Raw genomic sequence first — 21,716 nt, 5'->3', positions numbered from 1 at the left:
AGAAAATAAAAATCACCCCCACTTTACGTCTATGGGAGGTACCCTAAACAATTTTTTTTGTGTATTTTTTATTGTACAATTTTGTCGGCATAGTTTACATATATATCCGTGCAAAATTACAGCTTTCTAGCATTGATAGTCCTTGAGCAAAGCCGCGGACGGACAGACAGACAGACAGATAGACAGACATGGCGAAACTATAAGGGTTCCGTTTTTGCCATTTTGGCTCCGGAACCCTAATAAAAATCATATCATCATAATCATAAAGGTCGCGGGTGAGCAAAGAAATTCTTTTAGTTCATTCACAAACTTTCGCTTTTTCAACAATATTAGTAGGATAATTAGATCCATTAACGATCCGTTAAACAACGAGCTCTGTATTCGTTTATATTACAAGCTTTTATTTACGTTACTTGCCCTGTTCGTTTATTTATTTATTTATTAGTTAAATTTGACCCACTTCCAGTAGTCCGATCGACTTGAAATTTGGTAAACTTATGTAAATCTGGTGACAATACAATAATCGGATAGTGACATTCTGGTAGTCTGGCCAGGATCGTCTCCACAGGACGGAACTCTTCAACGGTTAATGGCAACGCCTTGAAATTTGGTATTCAAATGTAGTTTGGGTGACAATACAAGTACAGTCAACAAAAAGTCGTCAGCAAAAAAAGATGGTAATAAAAGTGTAAATAAAACTTATTTTTAACTGACTTTTTGTCGCAAACAGATAATCGACTGCGTGGGAGTCGTCTTCGAATGGAATTGTCAGATTCAAACCCTGCGCTTTGAAAGAATAATAACTTCTACTACTTCTGTTTTTATATACCGTGGGAATGTAGGGGAACCCTTTGAAAACCCTTTTTGTTCCTCAAGGAATATCTATTTGTGCAGTTTTTGTTATGGATGTACTATGGATCTTATGTAAGTTAATCGGAATTATGAAAGAGGGATTAATGAAACCGAACGGACTAATGAAATTAATTAAAAGATTTAATGACATTGATTAATAGTTAATTAGTAACAAATACAACTAATACATAGGGATGTTAATGTGAGGAGTGGATAAAACAGGATGTCAAAAATTTAAAATGATTAAATTGTGAAGGAGCTGGTGGTTACAACAATAGTAAATTAAATAAGAATGAGCTCCAAAGTAACTTATCAATTTGCCTGCATTCAAATAGGTTCACCGGTTTAAGAGTTACGGTGCCACAGACAGACACACATAGTGGTCAAACTTATAACACCCGTCTTTTTGCGTCGGGGGTTAAAAACAGTTCATACTCGTAACTTTACGACTACAGCAATACAGATCTAGTGAGTAATGTATTGCCATCGCATTTTGTCGGAAAACATTACTCACTAGAACACAACCGTTCCACTCATCCAGCCCGTTTCACACACAAATTAGCTATCCACAACAATAACCATATTTCGACACACACAACCCTGAGGTCCCTCGACCATCTTGGCCCGCTCACTCCCGCCATTGGCCAAGCGCTTAAAAACGCGCGAAAAACGAATTCCGAACTCAGTCGACTGGCGCGACGTTCGCGGAGCTGTCACTTGAAAGCGCGCGTTTTGTTTTTTTTTCTAATTCGGCACTCGTAAGGTGTTGTTACACGATGAAGGTTTTAATCGTTGTTGCTGTCTTTGCCCTGGCTTTTGCCGCGGAAGAAAAGGAGGAGGATAGGCCGAAGACCTTCAGACGGCTGATCCCCGCTGACGTTTTAAGAGGTCAGTCACTTTTAAAATGAACGAATGAGTGAATGATAGTGTGAATTGCTTTTACATGACAAGAGCAGAGGGAAGTTTTGTGAAAAGTAATGTTGCTTTGAGACAAAATATAGAGTACTTAGAAATATTTATTTTTGCTATGTATTGATTAAAAAATACTAATTATTCTTGAATATTTTAATGAGAACAACAGTTTCCATTAATTTAATAAACAAACAAAGGTGGCAATTAATGTTCGTAAGTATGTAAGTCTTCATACGAAAACTATATACATAGCAAGTCGAATTTTACCCACTTTCAGTGATTGGATAGACTTAGATTGCAGAATAGATTGAATAACAACAGATTAGAAATAAAAGTATAGTAAAAAAAGCATGTCTAAAAAAATAATAAATTCAGATCTTTTTTTTGCCAATTTAGCGTGCACTAATTAAACTAGGCATTGCTTAATTGAGTATCATAAATTAAAAAAAGAAATAAAGTAAACAGAAATAAATGACGTAGGTAAACGGTACCAGCTGTAAATAGTTACGCTCGCTGCGAATATTCTAGAAAAGTGACTGTCATACACATTCAAGGAGAAAGGATTTAAACTGAATTCAACCGATCTTAGATACGGAAGTTGTAAATAGAATGTTGTTACAGTTACAACCTCTTTGTTTTAAAAATATTTTTGATAAAAGTTTTGTGAGTTAAAAAAATATTTTAAAAAAGTAAAAAAGGAAGAAAAATCATTTATTAGTGACTGTTACATAAACAACAACAACAATAATAAATAATTGAACTCGAAACACTAATTTTGTTTTAAGTAAAAAAATACTGTTTTGTAACATTTACGCAAGTAAGTACTAGTAACGTTGAATTAGATTACTTAATTCATTGTCTATTCATTTTCCACAAAAGAAAGTATAGCACATATCACTTATGACATAATTGAACGAGCAATCACCTATTACATAGTTCGCGTGCTGAAACGAGCCGTTGCAGTTTAACTGATTCACTTAATATTTATACTCGTAATTAATTAATGAACAAACTTACGGTTTCACCTGTTTATGAGCTTTTTTAGGGTTCCGGAGCCAAAATGGCAAAAACGGAACCCTTATAGTTTCGCCATGTCAGCCACGGCTTTGCTCAGGGACTATCAATGCTAGAAAGCTGTAATTTTGCACAGATATATAAGTAAACTATGCCGATAAAATTTACAATTCCTATTGACGAAAAGTGGGGGTGTTTTTTTTTCTCATCCAACCCTATAGTGTGGGGTATCGTTGGATAGGTCTTTTAAAACCACTTGGGGGTTGCTAAAACGATTTTTCGATTTAGTGTTTTTTTTTGGCGAAATATTCAACTTTAAAGTGCAAATTTTCATTAAAATCGAGCGCTCTAACATCTAAACCGGTGGGTGGAAATTTAAAAAAAAAAACAGGATGGTAGTAAGTAGGTATATCAAACTTTCAAGGAACACTATAAGGGCTAAGTTTGCTTAAGAATTATTAGTACTTTATGAGTAATATTGAGTAAAACTCCACAATGTGACATAATCTAATCATAATCAAATCAATATAAATTCAATGTAAATGTGATACAATGTAATGTTTAATTTAATTTAAATTTAATTTAGTTTTAATTATTATTGTGTGCCCTTGCAGGGCGTCATGGACTGACTTATGTACCTAACTGTAACATCCTATTTTAATGTACATACATGACTTTACAGTGAAATAAATAAATAAATAAATAAATAGCAGCCTAAGGTATAAAATATACCTAAACTTGGAAGATTCTTGGAATAATTGAGTTAATTGAAAATAAATGTCATAAACAAACTTTACATAAGACTGTTAAAGTGTCTCTCATTTTCAGCATGTTAATTAATATATCATGTAGATGCTATAGATTACATATACCTATCTTGGCCGAGGTCAAGCTACAGTTTCGATGTGCCCCCGATACATACATGAATCATTGGACTTGTTTGGTCACTCTGATGCCAATCTTGACAGCTTTAGTGCCAAATGCTGCAATTTATTTTCTTTTAGGCACTAAACACCTTGGAAGAACTCAAGATGAGTTTGATGCAATTGTATTTATTGTATATTATTATAACATATCAATTTCGATTCATAGAATTAGTATTCCGTATGCGTAGAATTCGTTTATCGCTATCCCGCGGGATCCTACGTATAAAACTCAAACTGTCTGTATACCGAATTTCATCTAAATCGGTTCAGCGGCTTAGACGTGAAGAGGTAACAAACAAACAAACGAATAAACAGACTAACAAACTTTAGCATTCATTATATTAAGTGGGATTAGTAATTACTTACTAATTATTATGAATAAGCAGTTTAACATGACAAATATAAGTACTTATTCAATTTTGCGTAATTTATTTGTAATTAAAGAACGGACGGATGCTATGAGTGTTTGTTGAGGCAAACAAGACAGACTGACAAACGGAAACACGCATCCCTGTTGTATTTCGACATAAATAATTTACATCTAAATATTCATAACAAATTGAATGGATTATTGTGAAATATGTACTATACATTATCCATCTATGATGTACAAGTTTTTATTTAACCTGTAATATTACAAGCTTTTATTTTACTTGCCCCGTTTGTTGTTGTCGTTATTTTTTTTATTGGGTCAAATCTTGCAAGTTCGTTTTGACCCACTTCCAGTAGTCGGATTGACATTAAATTTGGTATAAATATGTAAATTGGATTACAACACAGGTACAGTCAACAAAAAGTAAGGTCAGCAGAAAAGTATGTATTGAAAAAAGAAACTTTTGACAGAAACTTATTTACAAATTGTTATTTTAATTTGTAATGTTTCTTTAGGTCCAATCTTGCGAGTCAAATGTGACCCATTTCTAATGATAAGATCAAAATTTCGTATGGATCAAAAAAATACAGCTAGCAAAAAAGGTTGAAATTGCAACTTATTATTATTATTACTTGACAGCTAACGCAGGGCAGTGTTTTAGAACCGTACCTAATTCGAAATCGGACAGCGAAGTTCCCTGTTGCGGAACAATGTTGCCAACGTCCGCTATTGTGACATGGTTCTAATGACCGTCGTGATTGTTACACATCCCGTTAGCAATAGTAAACAGAATTAAAAAATCTACTTTGATACCTTTGCACGACCAATTCTTGTATATTTATTTTGGAAACGTCTCTAAGGACAAAACGGCAAAATTGTGGGACTTTGGGGCAAACAATCGATCTAGTCTAGTTTGGTGGATCACTGGGTAAAAGCATATTCTTTTAACCCACGATCCAAAAAAAGGAGTGTTATAAGTTTGACACTAACGTCAAACGTGACGATTTGTCTGTTTAGGACATAATAGTTCTCAAACGAGTAGACCATTTTTGATGCAGTTTTTTCACGTGAAAGCTAATTTGATTGAGGTTCTTAGCTACGTTTCATTAAAATTTGGCTGTTTTTGATTGAACTTTGAAATGACAATGTCTGATGTTTTACAACTTTTCGAAGTTAGTTAGGTTATTTAAAACTACAGAATTTGATTTCAATGTGATTTTTAAACAAAGATTGCACTGGCTGGAGTAATTGAACTATTCTTATCGTAGGAAGTGATGTCCCAAAATAATAGCTAAATAGCGATAAAAAGTATGAGTCCACTCTCTGTGAGTGTGTATGTAACTACTAGGGCATCGAGATTCTCAACTCCAATAACTAAAGAGGAGATTGTATGGATATGATGTAAACAAAGACCACGATCTACTTGTTGCGAATTGTAATAGGAATTTAGTAAAACTACGGAATTTCAAATCTGAAATGTCTGGTAGCCTTGATGTGAAACCGAAGAGCCCAAAACTATTAGAGATAGCCAAGTGTCCCCTCCGTAAAAATGTTTAATTTGTAAAGCGTTAACAAGCTGTGTTTGTATATCTTTCCAAATTAATAGACCAATATTAAAATACCTATGAGAAGCCCGTTTTCTGTGCAAACAAAATAATACAAATGTCTTGTATCGTTTAATCAAATTAAATTCCAATCAAACGAGTTCCATAATTAACATTGCAGTTATACCGTAAGTTAAACATTCAACCGGTTTATAATTGCTAATGCAGTGATTCTAGATTGTCCTCATTATCATACCGTGGTAAAGTCAACGCCAAACTAGTAAGTCACTTCATCCTGCCAAAGACCCAAAAAGTCCTGTCTAGACCAAGAGGTTAGAGCTTTTACAAGCTTTTATTTAAATTCCCTGTTTGTTGTTGAGTCAAATCTTGCAAATTCATTTTGACCCACTTCCAGTGGTCGGATTGAGCTAAAATTTGGTACACATTTGTAAGTTGGATGACAATAAAAGTAAAGTCGACAAAAAAGATTGTAGGTATTAAAATGTAATTTTTAACAAAATATTGTTCTGCCCCCCTAAGCCAAAAGGCGCTGTCTAAAAAAAACACTTTTGAGTTATTAATACTATTGTGTAGCTTAAAACATTCTGCATCACATGGTGTAAATGACAGAAAAGCGTTTTTTTGAGATAGCGCCTTTCGATTATCATTATTACCTACCAAGATTTTTAGTAAATAAATAATGAAATTAAGTTTTTAAAAGGCTTGTAAACAATACGGTGCAACACGTAACCTTCTTTTGGTCAGTGGGGTAGAAACAGGCTCGTTTTTGAAGCGGTTTAACCGTTATGCAATCCACTGGTCCGATCATCACAAATCAATTCGCCCATGATAATTATGGTCCAGTTTTTTGCCAATTATAGAATTTTAGACCGTTAGGTCTAGACGTGTTATTTTACAGCATAAAATCATGTCATGTATAAGAGAGAAATCTATCTACATAAATAACGCAGCGGAATTGCACACCTACGAACGCACCAATTTCGTTTCGTTCATCCCATCCCCATCACTCTTTAAATTTAGTGCGTAGGTATAGTCTGTCCACAATTTCCCCCCTCTGGTGTCAACTCCTGTCAATGGCATTTCGGTGGTTTCTAGTTGTTATTGCTGCTCACACATGCACATGTTGGTAATTTCACACACAAATTACAATAAATTGTGATAAATTTACCTTCAGATTTATGTTACTTTATGGTTTTTCGGCTCTACATTAGTAAGAGCGGGTGAAATTTTAATACTGGCTGGGTACCCAAAGCGTTGTTTGTAGATGATTTACTGGCTTTTAACTGTGGTAATGCCTACATAATATTGTTTTAGGATTATATTAACGGATGATCAGGTTTCTGAATACAGCCATATTTAGGAATCGTTGAACTGGTTGTCCGAAAAGCAATGACCTCGGTATTATGACCATAAAATTTGACCTTTAAAGTAAAATGTCGATTCAATACATTTTTGAGAGGTATAATGTTAATGGTATGTCCGTAATTAACCAACTGCGAGACGCAAAGGAGGGGTAATGTTTTCCGCTTGTTGTTTAAATACGTTACTTACTTAAAAATATTTGGCAAAACTATCAACAATAAGTGGTCAACGTAATTTTTTGTGTGAATATTTGGAATCCAAACCAAATGAGAGGTTCTTCACTTAAAAACTTGATAAAGAAAATGCTCGCTATCTTTTAGGATAGTTAAGATTTATTCGTCGAAAGCTAGGATACGTTGAAATTAAAATTTATAAGTATCTACAACGCGTTTTCCTGCAGATAAGACCTAGCTTGATCACATTTTACAAACTTTTATTATTTAACTTGCCCTGTTTGTTTTCGGGGGTCAAATTTCGAGAGCTTATTTTGACTTAATATTAATCATACACAGACGTAACTTGGATGACGATGCTAGTACAGTCAACAAAAGTATAGTCAGCAATAGGAATTGTATTAAAATTTTAATTCTGCACGGAACCTTATTCTCTCCCAAAAACTTTTACAATTACCAACCAACAGAGCAACTTAAACAAAAGCTTGTAAAAAGTCAAAGTTAAATAAAAGCTTGTGAAATCAACTTGCAATTTATTTATTGTTTGAAATTACATATAATAAAGATCTTGACATTTAGCAACAGATCAATGTAAGTGACAAATAATTTTACATCTGCGACCAGATAAATATTCCATTTAGCATTCAATTGACATTTTCTAAACCGCAACCAATCGGCGTGAAATGGCAAAAACAGTTCCTGGTGACCTTTAGAGCTAACAAGAGATTTTATTATGCGGTGACAACTAAATAATGACTGTGACTCACTATGTTACTATGCCGTCGATTGCTATAATGCAACACACATTGCAAGTTACGAGGAGTTTGAAATACAGAAATTTGTCGAAGAACTAAAGTCACTGACATAACCCTAAGAATATGTAAACTGAATTTGCAATCGCTCGAAGAAAAGATATTGGTTGGGGACATTATTATTATCACTAACAAGCCCAAACATGCCTAGGTCAGGTTAGCTTTCGAGTCCATCATCAGGTCAGCTCGGTTGCATAATATTACAAGCTTTTATTTAACTTGCCCTGTTTGTTGTTGTTGTTGTTGTTTTTGTTGGGTCAAGTCTTGCAAGTTCATTTTAATCCGCTTCCAGTGGTCGGATTGATTTGAAATCTGGTATACATTGACATCTGGTATACAAGTAGGTACAGTCACAAAGAAGTCTTGTACTTATCAAAAATGAATATTTTAACAGAACTTTACTATAATGTATTAATCAGAACTACGCATAATTGACAAGTTTTGTATCAATGGAACAATAAGTAGTGGGCGAAAATCAATTTGAAAAATTCCGTTCCATTTATAGATACATCGTTATATCAAAGCTTGCTAAAACAATATTGGTTTTTGGCTGCCTTGAATAATTAGGAACTGATTTACAATTAACTATGTGGTGATATGAGCGCTGAACAAAGCATAGCAAGCGGTAGTGTACCGACTTAACTGCCTACTCGTTTATTACTATGCAGTTAAAGTGAATGTTCAGACCTTGGTGGAATCTAGAACGGTCTATGTATGTATTAATTTATGTACGTACTAAATGGCGTTAGATATTACGGCTCAATCAAAATTGAATAATAAGGATATTGTTTTTTATTTTACAAGATTTGGTATCATATATCTGTATGCTTAGTTCAAATGTTTCAAGTCGAATATCACCCTACTTCGGAGGTAACTTTAAGTTTGGTATCAAAACTTGTTAAAATATATTTAACGAAAGTTTTTTTCTTCGATGACATCAAATTTTTTTAGTAAATTTCAAGTCAAGAAGAAGAGTAATAAACAAACAGGCACGCTTTCAATTAGAAACAATTTCAGTTAGAAGCAATATTACGATTAATTCATACAATTTTACAGCACTAATTGGTTAAAACTTAAAAGTATATTTATTAAGACAACTACCTTATTGCGCCGTTAAAGGGAGGGGGGGAAGCCAGTGTCAAACAATGGACGTCCTACGGCTGATATGACGATGATGATGATCATGAATAATAGTTGATCAGAATCCTTGTTTTTCTTCTAATGAATTTGTTATTTTTGTTTATTGTGTGTAATTAAATGATTATCATTCATGATTAATGAACTAAGCTAACCAACGAAAAGTTGGAAAACCCCAGACTTTATCACTTCAAAGAAACTGATAAAGCATGTTTAAAAACCATTGCTAGAAAACCTGCTTTCAAATAAAAAAGACCGGATTCAAATCGGCTCACCCGTTTGAGAGCTCACGTTGCCACAGACAGACAAACTGACTCACATAGCCGTCAAACTTATAACACTCTTTTTGCGTCGGGGGTTAAAAAAAACGAAACTTTTAATCGAAGCGGAATCCTTTACTGCGCGTGGCCCGACACGCATTTGGCCAGTTTTTTTTCGTAGGTCAATGTAACGCTTTACATAATACAGCCCAATCAGCTTAAAACAGCAGTCGATCGGTAACGCTCGAGTGGTAACAAACGAAAGTGAAATCGCAAGCGGTAAGGCACCGCGGAAGGAGAAAGTGTCTAGATCGCTATCTGGGGCAGCTCGATAATCCGTTTTGCAACGTGTTACGCCACCACACACGCCCCCTGAAAGGTTATCAATCCATCTAATTACAAGAATAGGAGTGCCATTCTGCTGGGCTGCCATTGCAGCCCATATAAAGTGGGCGAAAAATGTATTTAAACAACGACCTTCGAAGTCACAAACGTAACGTTTCAGGTTAAATAAAAGCTTGTATGTTTCTGTTGAAAATTTCAATTTGAATACAAGCTTTTTGCTGATTATACTTTTTGTAGACTGTACCTACTGTAAGTTATATACATATACCAAATTTCAAGTTAATCTTGAAGTTGGTCAAAATGAGATTGCAAGATTTGACCCAATAAAATAACAACAACAACAGGGCAAGTTAAATAAAAGCTTTAGAAACAAGCTGTTGTCGTTGTTGTTGTTGCAAGTTATCGCAACATGCATGCCATCGAAACTATATCAAAGGCTTCTTTGTACTACTACGGAACATAGAAAGTCATGATCCTGGATAACTTAACTAACAAAAAGTGGAAAACCCCTGACCTTGTCACTTCATAGTTCAATATCTCAAAAATGGCTAAACCTATTTTGATGACACATGACTAAAAACCATCGCAAGAAAACCTGATTTGAAATAGAAAAAAAAACCACCCGTTTAAGAGCTACGGTGCCACAGACAGACACACATAGCATTCAAACTTATTCAGTCATGTTAAGCTTAAGCTATATATTCCATTGTTCTAATATATTATGCACAAACTAGGACAGATTCGATAATTATAAATATTGCAACCGGTTCCGGTTGCCACACACATAATAGGATGCCAATTAGGTATAAATATATTATGGCTGAAAAGGTTATCAGTCGATCAAATTTATAGTTATTTCAACAAAAGCTTTTGCATAATGCTCAGCAACGTGGATTGATTTTTACAAGCTTTTATTTAGTTTCACCTGCCCCTTTGTATGTCTGTCTGTCCCTATCTACATACAGAATTCTATATACTTATTACAAGTATGTAAGTATGTGCGGGTAATGTTGCAAGTTGAATTTGACCCACTTCCAGTATCAATCCGATTTGAGATTTGGCGTAGCGACATCCTGGTGGTCCAGCCAAGATAGTCTCCACAGGACGGAACTCCTCAACGGTTAATAGAATCGACTTGAAATTTGGTAGGGTAAACCATACAGTAATCCACGTTACAGCAATTGCCCACTTGAATTTTTATATGAAACAAAATAATACAAATAATTTAATGATAAAAACGACTAGATTATTATAATTAGCACGATATTTGTTATGATTTATCACCACTTTTCTTTGTACATTTTTGATTGAATTCAAGTGGGCAATTACTGTACCGTGGCCAACTACTGTATGGTTTACCCTACAAATATGTAGTTTGAATGACAGTGCAAGTATAATCAGCAAAAAGTACAGGCAGGAAAAAGCCTGTAAATATGAAAAATGAAATTTTTTAACAAAAAACTTTCGTTATAAGTTTTTATGCCGTGGCCGCGTTTGCAAAGCTCTTTGCTGACTCATTTGTAGGTGTTGCAGTCTTATTAGTCGAAGATGCCATCAGGCCAGGGTCACGCGTGTCTAGACTATTGTGTCGAATGAGTGTAGCCAACCGAACTGATCTGTGTTGCAATATGTAGCAAAAGATTATTACGGTTTGTTACCATGTGTTAGACACGTTAGTAGCTCAGTTTAAAACCTGGCTGTTGTTTGTGAAATTGTTTAGCTGAAGCACTCGAATTGTAGTCATCAAGTCAGTCATTGGTCTGACCGAATATATTTGGTGAGAAAGTGTATTAAAACTTTTAATTTTTACAAGCATTTATTTAACTTGCCCTAGCTGTTGTTTTTGGGTAAAATGTTTTTGGGTAAAAAATTGTATTTGACCCATTTTCAGTATAGCCAGGATCGTCTCCGAAGGACGGAACTCCTCAACGGTTAATGGCAGTCAAATAGCATCGACTTGAAATCAGCCAAAAGAACAGTCAGCAAAAAAAGCTTCCAATTCAAATTACATTTTTCATATCAACTTTTAGTATCTGGATGTACTTAAGCATGTAAAATCTCAACGTTTAAGTCTAGAAACGTGAAATTATGCAATTATGCAGCGATGTTTCTTGAACGGCTTAATGAAGACCACAAAATGGATAAATCTATTTTTACGTGAAAAAACTTTTCTCGTGGTAGTTCTCAATTATGTATATTGAACTTTGAAACGAGATTTCTAAAACCTTGTCCAGACGGAGCGTTTTCCGCGCGAGGGTTCTACGTAGCGAGAGCATCTGGACGGGGTGTATGTAGCTCTAGTACCTCGGGAACGCGCGATCGGGAAATGCTCCGTCTGGACAGGGTCTTAGAAATCTCGTCTCAATATACATAATTGAGAACTACCACGAGGAAACTTTTTTCACGTAAAAAAGATCTAAGTATCCATTTGAAAGTAACCTTAACGTAATTTTGAAGAATTACTTTGTGGTCTTCATTAAGACGTTCGAGGAACATCCGTGTTTCACGTTTCTAGACTTAGACGTTGAGATTTTGGGGATTTTACATGCTTATGTACATCCTGATACTAAAAGTTAGCAAAACCTACTTGTATGTGTAGGTACGTTAAATTTAGAGAAGAATCTTATTAAGTTTTCAACATAGCAACGTGTTTGACAATAAAATTAGAAAGACAAGAGAACAAGAAAGTTGCGTGAAAGTTTCAAACGTAGGAGTGTGGTCGGGCCGAGGAAATGTTATCTCTCCGAATGCAACTTTATACGTGCATGTGCATGAATAGTATTGCTAAGATTGGCTAGATGTCATGTGGATAGATTTCAAGCACGATTTACGACTAAATCAAAGTAGTGAAAAATAAAAAGCAACGATATATTTCGGGAAATGGTGAATAGCTAATGATAATCGTTGATAGCGAAATGGATTTGAAGTAAAAATTACTTCCTAATGTGATTCAATTCAATCACTAGAGGTAGATGAAATTCGACTTGGATGATTAGAACACAACTTACTTGAATTTTTCGAATTTGGCCAATTATACAGGCAATTATGTTGATTCTTTCATTTGTGAGTCCAACCACAGAGTCCAACCCACACTTGGCTTTTAGCAGCCTTGACTTTCTTTTCCAATCTTCATGGAGACTTATATCATGCTTTCTTTTCCAGACTTCCCCGGAATGTGCTTCGCGTCAACTCGGTGCGCCACCGTCGAGCCTGGCAACACCTGGGACCTGGCTCCGTTCTGCGGCCGCAGCACCTGCGTGGTCAGCGAAGACACGCCACCCCGTCTCTTGGAGCTGGTCGAGGACTGCGGACCCCTGCCTTTGGCTAACCCCAAGTGCAAGTTAGACACTGGTGAGTGCGCCATCTAGTAGTAACGAAGGTAACTATAAATAGAACACACGTGGCTAGCAAAGACACGCAACCTCGTCTTGTGGAGCTAATCGAGGGCTGCAGACCTCAAGTGCAAGTTGCTGGTGAGTGCGCCATCTAGTAGTAATGAAGATAACTACAAATTAGGCAAAACACGCGTGGCTGGTAATGACATGCCGCCTCGTCTCTTGGAGCTGATCGAGGACTGCGGACCCTTGCCTCTAGCTAACCCCAAGTGCAAGATAGAAACTGGTAACTGCGTTATCTAGTAGTAATGAAGATAATCATAAGTTAGGTGGTACTTGGGTGCCTAGGAATGATACGCAACCTCATATCTTGGAGTTAATTGAGGATTGCGGACCTAAAGTGCAAGTTAGACAGTGGTTTGGTTATTGCGCTATCTACAAGTGACGAAGAAGACTTCACATCCATTGTGATATTGATCGTCTACTCTGAACGCATTATTCGCACTGTATTGTAAAGTACAATTTCCCTCCCCTGTTCTCCCCTGGTAACGCCCGTGTCTGCAGGTCTTAGGTCAAACTAGGCTCGCATTTTGATCATATTTTTTCGTTCTTTTCAGACAAAACCAACAAGACAGCTCCCTTCCCTGGCTGTTGCCCAATCTTTACCTGCGAGGATGGTGCCAAGTTGGAATACCCTGAGCTCCCTACACCAGCGCCTGAAGAAGAGAAAAAAGAAGAGAAGGAAGAGAAGCCAAAGGCTTAAATAAAAAAAAACAATGCACATAAATGAACGTAACAATTAGTTGAATAGGGCTTTTGGAAAAGCTCCAAGGACTTGGAGACGTGCAGCCGGGTTTATAGCAAGTGACAGTCTGGCGCTGTCGGTGCTCTCCCTTCCCAGTCCATAATGGATTCTCGATTGCACGCCACCGTCTCCTATAAAGAGCCTCATATTTTTGAATATTAAAATCAAGTAAATAAAAGCAAGGACCTGGTCTCCTTGGCCCAAAAGGTAACTCAACAAAAAAAAACTAGGTAGTTAAATGACAACTTATTCAGTGCCAGGGTAAAACTGTTAAGCCAGTGATCTAACATCTTCGTCTTCTTTCTACTTACCATCTCATGTGAGGTCAGTATTAAAAAAAAATAGTGCGGCCTTACAAGTCGAAATAAATGCGTCATTCCCTAACTGCCTAATTTATCCACGTACTTAATAGGCCCTAAGGCTTTTGTCTGGCGTAGTTATCAGAAATATCTGCAGGACTACTACGAAATTCGAAAATCGAAGTATCGTACCGTCCCTCTCACTCTCGTATTAAATTGTGATAAGCGTCGGCGGGACGGTACGTACGAACTTCGATTTTCGAATTTCGTTTAACTTCAGTTTTTAACGTAATAAAAAAAGTCAGCAAGTAATACGATTTAATGATTTGTTACTTTCATTTTTAGGTGTATTTAATTCCTTGCGTAGGGAGAATTGGTCTCAAAATTGTATACCAAATTGTAATTTGTATGTTTTGACAAAAAATAATAAGATCGGATTGCGTTTTGAATAATTTAATAACGTAGTTTATTTCTGTGATGAATTCAATAGACGCAATAAAAAAATGTAGCATTAGTCATTCATCTTAATAATAGTGCAGTTCGAAATGGTCAGTCACTGACGCAGTGACAATAGACGAATTCGAAAGCTACTTCCTATTTCCTGTCTTTTATACATTTACTAAAACGAACAACTGTGTCGCAGCGGGTGTCCAATGAAATTCATTGACAAAGTTTTTTTTTATTCTCGTCTTTTTAGAAGTTTTTTTTTTATTTGAATACCTGTCAAGTGTCTGAGATATTGATGCTAAACTTAAGTGAAAAGTAATTCAATAAAAAAATACAAAATTTCTACTCTACGTTTTTTATTTTGTGCCTAACTTTCACAATGTTTTGTAAATATTCTTCTATAGGTCTCACCTATTATACCGTATCATACCATGAACGTAACAGCAAAGTGTCAGGCAAATACCTATACAGTGTGTAACCGGCAGCCAGGCTTCTTTAAAGGGAGGTTAAAATAACGTATTTCTGTAACTTAACCATGATATTAATCCATATACTTAATATTATAAATGCGAAAGTGTGTGTGTTTGTATGTTTGTCCGTCTTTCACGTCGAAACGGAGCGACGGATCGACGTGATTTTTGCCATAGAGATAGTTCATGGACCAGAGAGTGACATAGGCTACTTTTTATCCCGAAAAAACGCATAGTACCCGAGGGAACAGCGCGCGATAACCGAATTCCACGGGGGCGTAGCCGCGGGCAAAAGCTAGTTTAATTAATAAACTAAAATTCGGACTTTGATAACTTTCTATCAAGATTATAATTGCCAGCAATGAACAGCCAAAGTTACTTGTTAGTTAATGAACTTAAAATTAAATTAATGGCATGATCAAATTACAGAAGTATGTTACTTTGACCTCCCTTAAAAAAGCCTGGCTGCCGGTAACATACTGTATATTCTTTGTATTGAAAAGCATGAGACTATGCACACTAGTACGTCGCCGTTGCGTGTCATGTATGCTCCTGATGCGTTCCTCTTACGGTCATAGTATAATACGGTGGAGTGGGTAGATACCTTAAGTACACTCTCTCGACTGAATGGTCGTGATTGACGGATGAGAATTAGTACCGTAAACTACTTCAACTTTGCCCTCTGGCCCCAACATTGCCTGATTTGATTTAGAGTCGATAACTTAGCACTCTTATAGATTTTAAACTTTTATCTACAAGGGAATTATTATTACGGAGGGATAAAAGTTTAAAAACCTAAAGGGTGCTGACTTATCCACTCTAAATCGAATCAGGCAATGTTGGGGCCAGAGGGCAAAGTTGAAGCAGTTTACGGTACTGAACCTTCATGACGACATTTTTGGGAAAATAGTGCGATTTCCCTTCGTCTTTTACACCGTAAAGCTGGAGGTCTGGACTGGAGTTATATACTTATACAGGGTGGTCCATTTAGATCGGTCAGTATGGGAAAGTCCGAAACTAAGACATACGAAGATCTGTTCTTAGGAATTATGTCATCGATTTTAGTAACAAGAAAAACTGCATTCATAGATTTAAAAAAATACTTGTACTCAGAACGGGAAGTGATCCCCGGTTTGTTTTGAAAAATGAAACTTACACTTTTTCTATTTGGATGTATAAATGCAGTTTTTTAACCCCTGATGCAAAAAGAGGGGTGTTATAAGTTTGATCAGTATGTGTGTCTGTCAGTCTGTGTGTCTGTCCGTGGCACCGTAGCTCAAAACGGGTGGACCGATTTGAATGCGGTTTTTTTTTATTTGAATTTATTTGATATTTTCTAGCGATAGTTCTTAGATATGTTTCGTTCAGCCGTTTTTGAGATATTGAACTTTGAAGTGACAAAGTCGGGGTTTCCCGACTTTTTGTTGGTTAGGTTAGAATATTACGACACCCACTGGAAGAGATGGTGTATCTCATGAGTTTTATTGAAATTGGTTCATCAATTATTGTGTTAAAAATAACTGAAAATAAAGTTTTCCGTTGTTGATATTTTCTTCATATTCTAATTAGTTCAATTTAAAAACTAACATTATTAATTTATATCATTCATTATCAGGTATTTAAAAAAAAAACACGTTAACTCAATATTTTATATTGGAATATTCTCAATAAATACGGTATGATTGTCAACACGTTGTAATGGGTGTACCATACATCTAATATAATTAAAATTTAACTAATAAAATTCGTGATTACGTTAAAAAATAATGTGTACCACCGAAGACATTACATTATCAACGTTTAACAGATAAAAAAAACACATAGTTCTTTTAAACGTAACAGTCTATAAGTAAATACGTTATAACCCTCTAACTCTAAACATCGACTCCTTAGTGTTACATGATATTACATATTTTAAAAAGTTATTATTTTTTTATCTATACGATCAATTAATCAACTATATTGTTAAAATCACAATTGTCCTAATTATATAACATTTAATATTATTAATATTGCACAAAATAGACATCGACCGTGGTTACAATACGTTTGAGCCGAATTCGGTTTTACAATTTTCAATATATCATTACCTTCCCTGTCATAAAATCATTACCATTATTTTGCACCGAGCACCTATTGACGCAAGCGTAAGTTAACGGACTTTATGCAAAACTGCCACATTTACAACAACTTCCGGCTTTCAACGACTTCATCCGTGGATAATTCATTCATAGCCATGTCTCGGGAACTATGCAATTTTCCAAACTTCATTCTAATCCCTCCAGTCATTTTAGCGCAAGAGTAACAAACAAACACACAGATATACTCTCAAACTTTTGCATAATATAAGTATGAGTTGCTTCGACAGCAACAATTTTGTACGGATTTTCCTTAGTTCCTACTTAATCGCTTTCTCTATTTCCTTGTACTACATAGAAAATAAGTCTTTGTAAATATTTTTCCGTAAAAGCCCTTCCATTTACTTTATTTTTTGTTGACTGTAGGTAATTAGTGCAAAACGACATATCCGTACCAAATTTCAAGTCAATCCGATCACTAGAGGCCGGTGAAATCCGACTTATATGATTTGATCTTAACAAACATACAAACAAACAAGCGGACGTTGTAAGGTAAACAAAATATTGTCGTTTCTTTAAGGCAGTATTGTTTTCCATTAGAAAAGATAGAGACTATATTGAACTAGGAAAGTGAACGATTAGATTGAAAATTGAACGAACGTTATTGAAGCAGTCCACAAAAACAAAACGGCGTTCGTTCTTTTTAAAATTCGGCCGAAGCGTGACCGTTGTTGCTAACATTACATTCACTGGTCAATCGTTGAGTCATCTCGGTCATGAAACACTATGCACTGCCGATTAAAATCTAGTGACACTAGTAAATGTTATACACAAAGCAACACTGATCTCTTGGCAATGACAAAAAAATCTTATATAGTGCGCGAAAATATGTACTCTTTTAAATAACTATCATGAAAATACGTCCATTTGAAATGTACATCAGAAATTATTGATATGTCCTAAATGTTGTACATCGAAGCGTTAGCTGATTTGGTATTTAAAAATATTAAAAACAAAGAGGTAGTACAATCGGAAGATAAAAATATCTATTTCATTATACTTTTATACCTAACTATGCAAAACATGTCAGTTGAGCCAACCTCGAAATGGCAATGCATGGGTAGTTGTCACATTTTGAAGTGTCCTCATTAACTACCCAAAATCAAGACGAAATCTCCGTTAAAATTGTATTTAAGTTGTTTGATGCTTGTAGTTTTGTACAGGGCAATCCAAAATCGAACAACTACAAACTCAACTATTTTTATGTACATTTATAGAATAGTTCCTCTCATTTTGACCTTTCATATATACTTACAATATTTTTTAAACTTTTTACTCCCTTAACGATACCAGGATGTGCCGAAATGAATGTATACGTCGACGACATACTTAACTTTCAATTCAAGACAGTGTGGAGAGAAATTGATGAATTTGGAAAGGGACGCATATATTAAACACTATGAAACTGATATGTCTGTCCCTATCGAACACAGATAATTTTTCTCATCTCTATCTCTTATGATTGTTTAAGTACGTCTTCGCTCGTACGAGGTAAGCGTAGCGTCACTCTAAATTATACTATAAAGTACATAGCAAAAATAATTCAAAAGCTATAGAAGTGGTTTCGGATACATACACCTATGCGATAAACACGACAGTCAAAAATATATAGTTTTAGCTAATATGTGATATACATATGTGGTTTTATGTGTTTCGAAACAGCGCTGCTTGTTTCATTTATTTAGATACGTATTTTAATGGTTTAATGATTATAATAAAGCTAAAATAATTGAAAGTCTACGCTGATGATAATGATCTGAGACAATGATATCGTCTACATAACTTTTGGCTGTCAGATGCGATAGCAACAGACTTAAACACTACAATATTTAAGTCTTAAGTAACTAAATGTCAGATATTGGCCTTAATTGTGCCAATTTCATAATTTACTTTTAGTGTGCTCCAGATATTACGTTAAACACAAATAAGTTCAAATTTAATTTTTGAAACACCCATTTTGCTGAAAGTACTTTAAAATAAGCCCATGGTCACCAGTTTTACACACACATCTTGAATTTCAAGTTGATCGGACCATTGCATTAGGTAAATTTGCTCCTATCCTTAGTTACTTGTCTTAACAAGCTAAAAGAACTAAAATTACTATTTACAAAACAAAGGTGCTTAAAAACTTAAATAATATTCAGTTACTGATATTTTAGAGGAAAAGGGTAAATTTTGATTTATGTAATTACATTTATTATGAGCAGTTATGCCGTAATCCAAAGTGCAACATGTCAAAGTGCATTCTCAGCTGATTATCTAGCATTAAGCTGTGTCAGCAGCATACGTGACGATTTTACCTTTAATAAAGACCGAAGTTTGAAGGTCATTCATGTAAATATTTAACAGTGTAGGGCTCAAAACTTTCCCTTGTGGCATGCCGTAATTCAAAAGTATCTGATTCATCACTGTTCCTTTGGTCAATAATTGCAATTTGGACTCTAAACGCGAAGTAATTTTTATAATATCTACGGCAAGGCCTTTGACACCAATGGCTTTCTTTTTGAAAAGTAAATTGAAAAAGAGACCGTATTGAAAGCTTAAGAAAGATCCAAAAAAAAACATCATCACTTTTATGATTCGTTTCTAGGTTCTTGACAACGTTATCAGTTAACAATAGCATTGTCCGCGGATCTACTTATGAACTGTCTGGGTTTCAAATTATTGTGGTTACGAAGAAAATCAACATTCTTTAAAATTTATTTAATGAATTTAGAGATGACCGTGAGAACAGAAATAGAGATAACTATTAACATCGTCTTTACTGAGACTTCTATGTATAGGGCGTACCAGAGCCGTTTTAAAAACAGTCAGAATCAGTTAACGAGTCGGTTGCACAAAATACTTGATTCCCTTGCGAAACTTGTTGCGTGTGTAGACCAAATAAGTAAGAATTATGATGCTCAGGGAACGAGTTTTAAGCCAGTCCCCCCAACTGACGCAATGTGCAAGCATGATGGCAAATAAATAATAAAAACATCTAAGTACATCATACGAATTAGAAACGACCTTCATCCATCTGTGTGATACATAAAAAGTATTTTATATTAATTTAGTTTGCTGAAAAATATATCGAAAGTGGATTAGCTAAAAAGTAATGATATTAAAATTTCGTAATGATCTTACATCACAAGGTGACATATCGATGACTTTTAGCTTAGTTACACTATCTTAAAAGACTTTCTACTGAATTTATCTTAACCAGATTGGCATTCTTGTTCTAAAATCGGATTTCGAAGCTCAGTTAAGGTCCTAAAATATAAAAAAAATATGTATTTAACATACGGAATGTTTTTTGTATTTAATTTGTAACAAATCTTGCAACTAATGTACAAACATCCAACTGCCTATATCTATTACAACAAACTACTGCAATAACACACAGTCCTGAGTAGTCAGTATTGATAAACATAAAATACGAAGAACTTGACTACACACAAAAATTTGAAAAAAAAAACACCACTCAAATCAAAACAGTGAGTGGTTCCAAAACAGTAATCCAAGTGCCACTATTAAATAAACACCAAAACTTTCGATTGGTCCTTGAAATGCAAAATCTAAGACAAAATATTACACTAAACAAAAGTATGATATATTTCTTCATTGTCAGTTGCATCATACCGTCAAATATTTATGTCTATAGTGTAATGCATTGCCCCAATATTCCTTTGATTCCGTCTTCGCAACACAGGCATCGAGTAAATATATAAAAACAATATACTTTTAAAAGTATTACAACCTACTTGATACTTTTTCATGTTTATTATCTCGCAGGCAATTATTGTAAGCACTGTAATTTTTTTTATTTTAAGTTATTTAAACCAAAGGTAAATGTGCAATACTAAATTTGTATCATTTGAAATACATAATGAAACGTTGAAGTACTAGAAAAATATTCTGTTTCATTTCATAGCCTGAAGTAAATTTAATGGCAAAACTCTTCAACGATGATTTAGCATTTAAAAACAAAAGGTACTAGCCCAGGACTGGATGTTACTACATCGTATTCGGGTACAACTATATATACTACGTTTTCTATAAAATCCTTTATAAATGTATACAATATTTCGAATTTTGATGACATTTTACATACGATCCTTTATTTCAACATCGATCAACTACGGAATGTAAAGCATTAACATGTAACAACAAGCATATTATTCTATATTTATTCCTTTAAATATACTTACTTTGTTATTAAAAAAACCACACGCTTTTAATTACAATAAGTACATTAATAAAAACCGAATGGAACTAAATTTTATTAAGTTACCCGACTACAGTAAAGTGCTTCCGCTTTTGAATCAGGTGTTATTTTGTGGAGGATTTTTAATATAAGAATTAAAACAAATTGATTTACTACTCCGTACTTGCGCTGGACAACTGAAGTGAATGTGACAGAGAAGGAGTATAAAGTCGTAACATGATTAATTTTAGTACTTTTACGTACGTACTTATGTAAATAAAACTATAAAGTTATTATCCAACTTG

The 21,716-nt window shown here is 34.8% G+C and overlaps 1 protein-coding gene across 1 annotated transcript; it reads left to right on the top strand.

Moving 5' to 3' along the window:
• Positions 1-1,526: 1,526 nt before the first annotated feature.
• On the top strand, positions 1,527-14,962 carry LOC141443897 (uncharacterized). The gene is made up of 3 exons (XM_074109274.1): positions 1,527-1,740; positions 12,894-13,082; positions 13,684-14,962. The coding sequence occupies exons 1-3, from the start codon at positions 1,629-1,631 to the stop codon at positions 13,827-13,829; spliced, it is 447 nt and encodes a 148-aa protein (XP_073965375.1). The 5' UTR covers positions 1,527-1,628; the 3' UTR covers positions 13,830-14,962.
• Positions 14,963-21,716: the final 6,754 nt, after the last annotated feature.

This window comes from Choristoneura fumiferana, chromosome 28, assembly GCF_025370935.1.
Source record: "Choristoneura fumiferana chromosome 28, NRCan_CFum_1, whole genome shotgun sequence".
Classification (NCBI taxonomy): Eukaryota; Metazoa; Arthropoda; class Insecta; order Lepidoptera; family Tortricidae; genus Choristoneura; species Choristoneura fumiferana.
This window is presented reverse-complemented; position numbering and strand designations above follow the sequence as displayed.